The sequence below is a fragment of the Nansenia antarctica genome (genome assembly GCF_963989245.1).
Source record: "Nansenia antarctica genome assembly, chromosome: 7".
Taxonomy (NCBI): domain Eukaryota; kingdom Metazoa; phylum Chordata; class Actinopteri; order Argentiniformes; family Microstomatidae; genus Nansenia; species Nansenia antarctica.
Window position 1 is genome coordinate 41,839,986 of NC_137677.1, and position 10,289 is coordinate 41,850,274.

Consider the following 10,289-nt stretch of genomic DNA (forward strand, 5'->3'; position numbering starts at 1 on the left):
TCAACCTGTTTGATGCTGCTGCCACTCCGGACATCAGTGTCACGTCTCCAACACAGGTCAGGACCCCCCCCCCCACACTTCCTGTCCTGCCTAATGTACTTCTACGGCTTGTTAGCATAGCGGCCTATAGATTGTCTAACCTACCTCTATGTATTTTTAGCATAGCAGCCTATAGATTGTCGAACCTACATAACCTAACCCTAAACCTAACCCTATTCTGTTGTGTGTTATGGATGCCATGTAATTTACAGCATAGCATAGCAGCCTATAGATTGTCTAACCTACCTCTATGTGTTGTTAGCATAGCAACCTATAGATTGTCTAACCTACCTTTATGTGTTGTTAGCATAGCAACCTATAGATTGTCGAACCTACATAACCTAACCCTAAACCTAACCCTATTCTGTTGTGTGTTATGGATGCCATGTATTTATAACCCTTAACACTAGAACAGCCATGAGTAAAGATGTTATATCTTTGCACTCGATCAAATTTCAGGACCCTCCTTTAATGACTTTTCCTAGATGTGTGCGTTCTACCACCCAGTATCCTTAGATTTTCAAAATCACATCAGGATAAGCTAGTATAAAGCTATTTTGCCATTTTTCTGTGTAGGAAGCAGGCTAATTACATGCGGCCAACTAATGGTCGTTGTGTGTGTAAATAGCAGCTTGAGCATTGTAAAGACCCCCGAGGTGGCTCTTTTAGTAGGTAAAAAAGGCACGGCTGTTCTAGTGTTAAGCACATGGCAAACCCCACCCCGCCTTTCCTGTTAAAGGGATAGTTCGATCAAATTATGAAATCACATTTTTGTTTCCTGACCCTCAAAGCAGTCTATGGACAAGGAGAATGTACAAACACATGGGTTTGTTAAAGTAGCCGTTGCCCAAAAATCCACACGTTTGAGCATTTGCTAACCAAAAACCAATGGAAGTCAATGTACACTAAATTAGCATGTTTGAAATGTCATGCTAAAAAATCACTTAAAAGGCACATTGATTTCCATTGGTGTTTTGGTTCGGAAATGCTAATATTAGTTGATTTTGGCAGTGGCTTCATTTGAACAGATCCAAAGAGTGGATTCCACTCTGTCCTTGTCTATAGACTGCTGATAAGTTAAAGAAACAAATATGTCATTTTGTCATTTGGGGAAACGAGTCCACATTTCGAGTCCACATTTCACTCTCTGTTGGCAGTTTGATACTCCGGCAGGGGGTAACCTGTTGGATATGGACCTTGTCTCCCTGTCAGCTCCCAGCAAACCTTCTCCTGCCCCACAGGTGGGTGGCCCTGCCTGCCCGGTCCTGGATCAGTCTCTTTCATTTTTTAAAAACATTTCTTATTAAAGTGACAGAAAGGCAGGATTGCAGAAGACTGCCCCCTAGGTGCAGTACCCTCTTAATTCAAAGCCTCCCCCCTTCCTCCCTCCCTCCCTGCCTGCTCCCTTCTCCCCCCCCCTCCCCCGATGTTGTCTCTTGCACCAGATCTTCCTGTAAACATCAGTGTAGTTTAGCGAGTTACTCTCCAAAGACCGCTCCCTGGTTATTATAGTTATTGTCGCCAAAAGAGGCTGGGCTGAGCCACTGTTTTTCCGAAAGGAATTTTTATGGGATAGAGTCTCTGGTCTCAGGGGATGATCTTCTGCCAACCAGTGTCACTGCCGAATTGCTACAGATATACCAGGGTCTTTTGGCAATATTTGATTCAAACCTGCCTACTGCCACTTTCAAGAACAAGTTAAATTCAAATTGAATTACCTGGTGAAGGAACCTGAATATTGTTAAATGCTCTATCTGATATTTACCTGTGAATAATCTTTCTCTTCTCTGCTCTCCGAAGGCGGTTTCATGGGATTCATGGGAGGTAAGCTTATCATTGTCCTCTAGAGATGGTCTTGTGTCGGGGCACCCGGGTTTATCTTCAACAGACATGGGCATCCATAGTCCAAATAAATCAACCCCCATTACTTACTTGTACATGCTACATATGTTAGTCACTCAGTTCACTCAGATGTTTCACTCAGAATAACTGAGAATTGTTTTCCGGTTGACAATTCAGGCCCTAACTCATCTTTATCTCCACAGCTGTAAAAATGAGTGCAGTATCACCTACAGCAAGGTCCTGGCTGTACATTGTAGGAAGTAGGATATAATCAATTTGTGTGGTGCAACACAAAAGTGTGGTGCAACACAAAAGTGCTACTTGTGCTGTACTGTACAACTGAATGAGACACAGGAAAGTGTTTGTGCTCTTGTGAATGACAATAACAAATATCTTAGCATCTGGAAATAGGATTTTTTTTTAGAAACAATATATTGTACTATAACTGCTTTTAGATGCTTTTACACTCCATAGTGTTAAACTGGCCCCTCTCTTTTCACCTCGCTAAGATGACCTAGGGGTTGTACTTGATCGGTGGTATTCTGTTGCAATGTTTCAGTTTGTTCCTCCTTTCCTTGAAGTCACAATATCAAGAAGCCACGTAGGGTCTCTGTTCAGGGGGGTACGCTTCTACTCTTACTTGTCATGGTGGAACTCACCAGAGAATCATATCATACTTTGATAGGAGAAACAGCCACAACCTTCTGGAACGATCTGACGGCTTATCTCTTCACCTTTTTTCGCCACCTCCCCCCTCTCATCAATCTTTTTAATTTAATAATAACAAATAACAATGATAACCCCAAAATATTATTGTTGTTATTATGAATATTTTTATTTTTTTACGCTTCCACATATCCCTGATAATTGGGATCTCCCCTCCCCTCGGAACCCCCTGACATGGAACACCGGATCTCCATGACTTCCTCATGCCCCCTTTTTTCGCCCATGCGGTGCCCATGCCCCCTCCCCTGCCCCCCCGCCCCCCTGCCCTCGCCCCCATGTAGCCTGAGGAAACCCCGGCCCCAGAGGAGCCCCAGAGCTGGGACGACGACGGCAGCCAGCCGGTCAGAGCCTCCTGGGGGGACGATGGCACCCCCGCCACCCCCGCTGCTACCGTCACCGCCCAGGAGAGCTGGGATGATGATGGCTCTCAGCCGGTGCGTGCCGATTGGGCCGAGGAGGACCGAGCCACTGAGGCGGCTGCTGCCCCCGCTGCTACCTCCCCCCCCCCGGCCCAGGAGGAGAGCTGGGATGACGACGGCAGCCGGCCGGTCAAGGCCTCTTTCGGGGATGACGGCGGTACCTCAGCCTCAGCCCAGGCTGGCTGGGATGACGGTGATGAGGAGGTGCCCCAGGTACAGGAGGTGCCCCAGGTACGATGATGATTGGACAGACTAGGATGCATCTGGACTGGATTGGATGCATCGGCTACATAGATTATACCATAAGCTGGCTGGTAGGGTGGTGGCGCTGGTTCTGAAGCCCGGTGGGGAGGGGTGTACTGTACATAATAATACAATACGTCGATCGATCGAGCGTCTGCACTGGCAGGATTGGGAGCTGTAGTTCTCGTGTTGGTGGAAGCTGTGGTGGAGATCTCAGTCCGATTCGGCTCAGGAAGGCTCAACCGTGCAGTAGACACAGACGACGTCCACAGCTCCTTCTGGATAGATCCCGGTCTATACACACTGCTGGGTCAAAGGCATGTTCATAGACCGGGGTTGGTTCCTAGGATGTGTGGTGTGTGACTGGTGTTGTTCTCTCCTCCCCTGACAGGCTGACACACCTACGACTGCAGCTGCAGCTCCTGTGGATAGCGCTCCGGTAGACTCTGTAAGTGGTACTTAGCTAGTAGCTACTGACACCCACACAAGTACTTAGCTACTGACACCTACTAGCTACCTACTACTTAGCTACTGACACCCACACAAGTACATTGTAAAGAGTGGGGTAATTTGACCCCCCAGACGGGGGGCTCTTTTAGTAGGTAAAAAAGCCACGGCTGTTCTAGTGTTAAGGGTGTTATCGTCCTCTCTCTCTCTCCGTGTGTCCAGCCTCCTGCACCGGTGGCGACAGAGGTGACCAACGGAACCGCCGAGGCCGTAGAGATGCCCCCGGGGTTCCTCTTCAAAGTAAGTAAGGCTGATGAGGAACCAACTTCACATGCATGTTGTGTGTCTTGTTACGCATTCAGTAGTCACGGCTTTAGATCATAAAAAGGCGTCTACGTAGACTTCATATGGCATTTTTAAAGTGATAGTTGGGGGAGTCGACGCCTTTATTGTTTTTTTCCATCCGAGAACGATGTACGTACAAAAGCGCACGTTGTCATTTGTTTGCGCCTCTCTCTGTGTGTGTGTGTGTGTGTGTGTGTGTGTGTGTAATCAGGTGCAGACCATGCACGACTATGCCGCCAACGACTCAGACGAGCTGGAGATGAAGGCGGGAGACGTGGTGTTGGTCGTGACCTTCGACAACCCAGACGAACAGGTCGGTCCTCAGCACACACATACACACACACACACACCATATACGTACCTGGGGCCTCATTTATAGAAAGTACTTTGGATCAAATTTGATCTTACCCGTGTCGTATGTCGAAAACCATGTCAAAGTACTGATTTATACAATTTCAACGTGAGTCGATTTGACCGTGGAAACGATCGTAGCTCTACGTCAGGTATTGACTTGACGTACGCACATTACCTACTGGTTATGCAGAGTTATTACAGGCATGTGAGCCGCACTGCCTACTGTAATTCATGCAAAGTGAACGTGGCTCGTAATAAAATTAACGATGTTGTTATCAGCCGAGAAAGTTTGTTTAATTCAAGATTTAAAGGGAACTGATGTTTATGATTGTATTTCAGTCTTCCTTTATATTCCTCCAAAGCTGTCAAGGCAATGCCATCTCCCCTTCAACATGCCTATAGTGCGCTCCACAACGGACCTTGCCCGGCCATGCGCTAAATTATACTGGATTTCCCTCGGGTGTCTGGAGGTTCGCAAAGGGAGTGAGCAGCCATGTTTTCAATGTCACCTGATAAGAATAAAACCATTATATTATTACAGTATAAGCATTTCCCTGGTTAATTGTCATGATCAAACGTTACAAATGCAATTTACCGAGAAGCCACCCTTCTCTGCCCTCTTCCGCTTTCAGACGAATGCCTATCCTATAGCACTTGGCTTAATTCAGCCGCTATAATTGTGCCGCTATCACAGGGCGTAAATACAAAGCTCATTCACCTGCGTTCAATTTCAAGTATATTTGGTATTTATAGATGGAAGTACGTGATGCCTCTTGAGGGAGGAGCAGCCAGCCTGTAATGGCCGTGTTAAAGAGGACGAGGGGAGTCTCATCAGATAGGACCACCACTCCATTTAGACGGTCGTTTACACTCATGCAAGCAGGCACAGGCACAGGCACACACAAACACACACACACACACACACACGCACACACACACAGACACGCATGCAGGCGCACGTATGCACGGATGCAAGCATTCAAGCCCACTACGCAATTTTAAACAAGCGCAGCCTGTTTTATAAATAATGCTTACGTTGGGGCGCTTAGGTGGCGTAGCGGGTTAAGCGCTGACCATGTAACCGCAGGGTCTCCCGTTCGATTCCAGCCAGGGACATATACTGCATGTCATTCCTCCTCTCTCTCTCACCCATCCTTCCTGTCTAAATCTTCACTGTATCTGTTAAATAAAATGAAAAATATGAGTGGGACTGCCCCACTCAGAAAAATTACTTAAAAAAAATAAAAAATAATGCTTACGTCTATTTAGAAAAAATTGCTTACGTTCAAGTTAAAGATGACGTTCAAGTACTTTTTTTTATAAATGAGGCCCCTGTTCACCTGTACACCAGTTCGTTCACCTCCATTGTTTGTTCTATTACTTTAGATGATATGTCTGATATATTTTGAGCTCCACTCCAATATGTACGGTGTGTGTGTGTGTGTGTGTGTGTGTGCGTGTGTGTGTGTGTGTGTGTGTGTGTCTCTCTCTACACATGCCTGTAGGATGACGGCTGGCTGCAGGGGATGAAGCAGGAAGACTGGGTTAAGAACAAGGACAAGGCGGCCAAAGGAGTGTTCCCCGAGAACTTCACCTCCAGGCTGTGAGAGAGGAGTCATGATCCCACTATCTGCTCCTCCTCCTCTAATTCTCTTCCTTCACACCCTTATCTCTCTCTCCCCCCCCCCCCCTCCCCACACCCCACCGCCCCCCTGCATCTGGACTGGATGGATGCATTGGCTTACATAGACATACCATAGCTGGCTGGTAGGGGGTGCTGTGTTCTGAAGCCTGGGGTATTTCTACAGTACATCAATGAGCATCTGCACTGGCAGGATTGGGAGCTGTAGTTCTGGTGTTGGTGGAAGCTGTGGTGGAGATCTCAGTTCAATTCTGCTCAGGAAGGTGCAAGGACACAGACAACGTCCACAACTCCTTCTGAATAGATCCCTGTCTATACACACTGCTGGGTCAAAGGTGTGTTCATAGACCTCCCCACCTCTCTCTCTCCCCTCCCCCCCCCCAACCCCCTTCATTCCCTCTTCACTTTCTAATCCTCTGGTTCTATATATCTGGTCGGTCGTTTGGTCATAAGAGAAAGCAGCATTGCATTGTCGACCGTAACCATGACTCTTAGCATGTATCACATGTTAAATCATTTGGTGGTTGGTTAGGTTTTTTTGGGCATATGAATTGAGTTGCACTTACTTTGATCGTGCTCAAGAAGGCTAAAGACACGAGTCACTCAAAAGTAAAGACAGAAGCAAGTTTATAGAGCATTATTGAGTGAGTGTGTACAAAAGTGTGTGATAATGTGACAAAAAGTGTGTGATCGTCGATACTGACAGAAATTGTGTGTGCGTCTGCTCTGCAATGCGTCGTCTTTCTGACGTGTATACTGTATGGAACTTGCGAGATCGATACATTTTTCGTCATGGGTCCAAATATACATTCGCTCATTCGTCATCGATGCTCAATCTCAGCCTGTAGCTGCTGGTTTTTAGAAATCTCTCCTAGATTTCTATTGCTCTCTGCCATTTTTTAAAATAAATTTAGCGGCCCAAATAGGTTGATTTGTCAGTTAAAACGGCCTCTGTAGCGCTTTACTGAACCTCAGGTGGAGAAACTAGAAGCAGGTGTAAGGCATGATAGAAGCCCCCTAATGTAGTTATGTGTGATAATGATAAGGATCACAGGCTCGTTGGCTTTTCTCCCAACCTCTCACCAAAATACTGTGTTTGTGTATAGGTTGCCAGGTATTGTGATGATAATTCCCCTTGAAAAGCCTTACCTTGTCTCATAACATCCAATGTAATAATCCCTTATTTTTGTCCTGCATCCTACCTTAAGGTGTTACGTATGGTTGGCAGGGGTTTAACCACCGCTGCGTCCATATATGCAGACTATCTGTGTAATAAGAACACTAGATGTTGTGTTTTTGGTTCTTCGGGGTGGGGGTGATTGTTGAATGACTACTTATGTTGAAATCTTCATGTATACCCAGGGATATGCAGGTCATTTTGAGAACCCTAACCCTGGCTGTGTGCAAAACGAAGAAGCTCTTTCTGATTTTCTTTGATTGCTAACATTCTCTAGTTTTGAAGATGCAGTCGTGGCTTGTTAGGGTTCAGAATATGACATCAGATTGCAGTAACTGGTTTTATTTTTGTATGCTGCCAAGCAATGATGATGGAAATAATGGAAATGGAATTGCCAAGCCGGAGTGAAGATGTCGAGGAGCATGTGTGTGTGTGTGTGTGTGTGCGTGTGTGTGTGCGTGTGTGTGTGTGTGAGTGCGTGTGTGTGCGTGTGCGTGTATATGTGCTTTTCTGTTACTCCTAAACAGATGATTTATTCATGGGGTGTTGTCATTGGGTGATGTCCCCTCTACTTTTGAGGTGATTGGCTATCAGCATTTTACTGGAGGACCACCTCAACTCAATACAAATTTATGTTATGTTTGATGATATTACATTTGCAGGTGTTGTTGTGTATTTGTTGTGTATATGTGTAATTTACCAAGCTGTGATGATGATGAAGATACATATTATATAAACATATTCATATCAGTGTACGTGAGTAAATGTGATGAGCATGCAGAAATCCCATGTGTTGTGTATAAGCAATTCTCTTCGTTAAATTCATTGGGGTTGGAAAGACGTTGTTCTTCCAGAACCTATGGAAAACGTCTGTGTTCTGTCCCACCTGACCGATAGTAATAAACATGATTAAGAAGCTCACCTGGCATCCTATTTATTCATTTATTGATGTATCTATAGATTCTTAGATGTATTTATACACTCACTGAACACTTTATTAGGAACGCCTGTACACCTTCTCATTCATTCGGTGGTGTAATTATGAATGAATGAATGAATGAATGAATGAATGAATGAATGAATGAATGAATGAATGAATGAATGGTCTTTATTGTCATTGCTATAGTACAGGTACCAAACAACGAAATTTGGGAGGGGTGGCTCCCCTGGTGCTAGGAAAGAAAAAATAAAATAAAAAAACAAGAAGGGAAAGGAGCTGGTTTACATAAATAAAGGCTATGTACACTATCCACTACTATACTGTACAGATAAAACGACTAGGGTTGTCATATTGCACATAGTGTTATTGCACATTCATTTAAAGTGTCGCAGTTTGCAGGCTTGAAATGTACACATTTGTGCCTCAGCACTACACCTGATTTTTTCAATCCAGCAGCTGCCAGCATCAATCCGTCCAGACTGTCCAGGGCCCAGAACCTAGGTCTTTGCTGTGTTCAGGGCCTGGATGGCCCTGGGGTAGAAGCTGAGCTTCAGTCTGTTTGTCCTTGCGGCCATGGTCCTGTACCGCCTTTTCGAGGGCAGCCGGGCAAAGTGTTCGTACCCAGGGTGGGATGGGTCTCTGGAGATCTTGGAGGCCTTCCTGAGGCAGCGTGTGTTGTACAGCTCTTTATGTAGGGAATGTCTTCTTGGCACACTTTGGGGCCGTTAATACCAATCAATCACCGCTTGAATGCCACAGCCTATTTGAGATTTGAGTATTGTGGTTTCAAGAACAGGATTTCCCAGTCAGATCTGGGATCTCAATCTGAATCCAATAGATCACCTTTGGGATGTGGTAGAACGGGAGATTCACTTGAAAGTGCACCTGAAAAAATCTGCAGGTGTGATGCAATCATGGACCAGAATCTCAAAGGAATGTTTCCAACATCTTGTAGAATCAATGCCATGAAGAATTGAGATTGGGCAAGGGGAGGCCCTACCCAGATTAGTACAGTGTTGTGCTCGGTGAGTGTAGATTCATGTATTCATTGATATTGTTTGGTTGATACTGTTGATCAATTCCTATCAATAACCTCTATCGCTATCAACGTAGAGTTTGCTTCCAATATCACATCACTGTAGGGTACCAACAATCAGCACTGTTTATCAGGGCTTTCACATTGTCACCACTGTAGCTCAACCACTCACCAATTGTTTCAGTCAATGGAGATAATGATTAAAAGGAGGTCAGCTAATGCCAAACTACAGGATTGTTTTTTAACTGTCGAAGGCAAAGGTTCACACTAATTGAGCCAGAGGTAAGAGGGTCTGCATGAGGAGTGTCGACCCTCAGAAACAGAAATAGAGAGAGAGAGAGGGAGAGAGAGAGAGAGAGAGAGGAGAGAGAGAGAGAGAGAGAGAGGAGAGAGAGAGAGAGGAGAGAGAGAGAGATCGTGAGAGGAGGGGAAGAACAGACTGAAAATGGGTGTATGTTGGAATAAGGCTCCTAACACTGAGCATTCTTCAGGAAATAAAAGTACATGCAGGACAGATGGTATCCGTGGGATCCAGCAGCCACCATGGTCTCTCAACCTGCTTCTTGCACTACAGGTGGGTATTCCTGGAATTCTTTACATTACGGTACTTCGTTTCTAGTACTAGTATTACCTGTTTGTATGTACCTTAAGCTAATCTGCCAGCTACTCAAGCTAACCTGCTAGCAACTAGGGCTAAGAGAACATGACAGAGTGCACAATCCAGCCTGTGTAATTGCTCATTGCAGGAGTTTACAGTACTATAACGGCAATAACCCTAGCCCTGACTGTATAACTCTTGGTACTTTATTTAAACATCAAATGTCATACACAGAATACAAAGCACTTTACATGAAGAATACAGGAGGAAAACCCACACAATATATATCCTGTATATCCCCAGCAAGGTTATGTGATGTGTGATCACAATTTTACCCCTTTTATCTTGTTATTGTTATCGAATGACAATTGGCTTACACTTTTATGAGGTACATACACTTTTTATGATGAAACCATGGTGACCACAGCCCACGGACAGGACTTGAAACATGACTATACTGTTGTATACTGAATGAGTTTAT

General features: G+C 45.1%; 1 protein-coding gene across 1 annotated transcript in view; it reads left to right on the forward strand.

Annotated features, from left to right (window-relative positions):
* Positions 1–6,022, forward strand: part of bin1a (bridging integrator 1a) — a gene marked incomplete at both ends in the record, with an annotated part of 14,958 nt that extends 8,936 nt beyond the window's left edge. Inside the window, 7 exons of the mRNA XM_080536761.1 lie at positions 1–56; positions 1,840–1,863; positions 2,889–3,257; positions 3,661–3,717; positions 3,939–4,016; positions 4,273–4,374; positions 5,921–6,022. The exon at positions 1–56 is cut by the window's left edge and continues 67 nt beyond it. Of these exons, the coding sequence (XP_080392887.1) occupies positions 1–56; positions 1,840–1,863; positions 2,889–3,257; positions 3,661–3,717; positions 3,939–4,016; positions 4,273–4,374; positions 5,921–6,022 (788 nt within the window). The remainder of the gene's footprint in view (positions 57–1,839; positions 1,864–2,888; positions 3,258–3,660; positions 3,718–3,938; positions 4,017–4,272; positions 4,375–5,920) is intronic.
* Between the last annotated feature and the right edge of the window lie 4,267 nt (positions 6,023–10,289).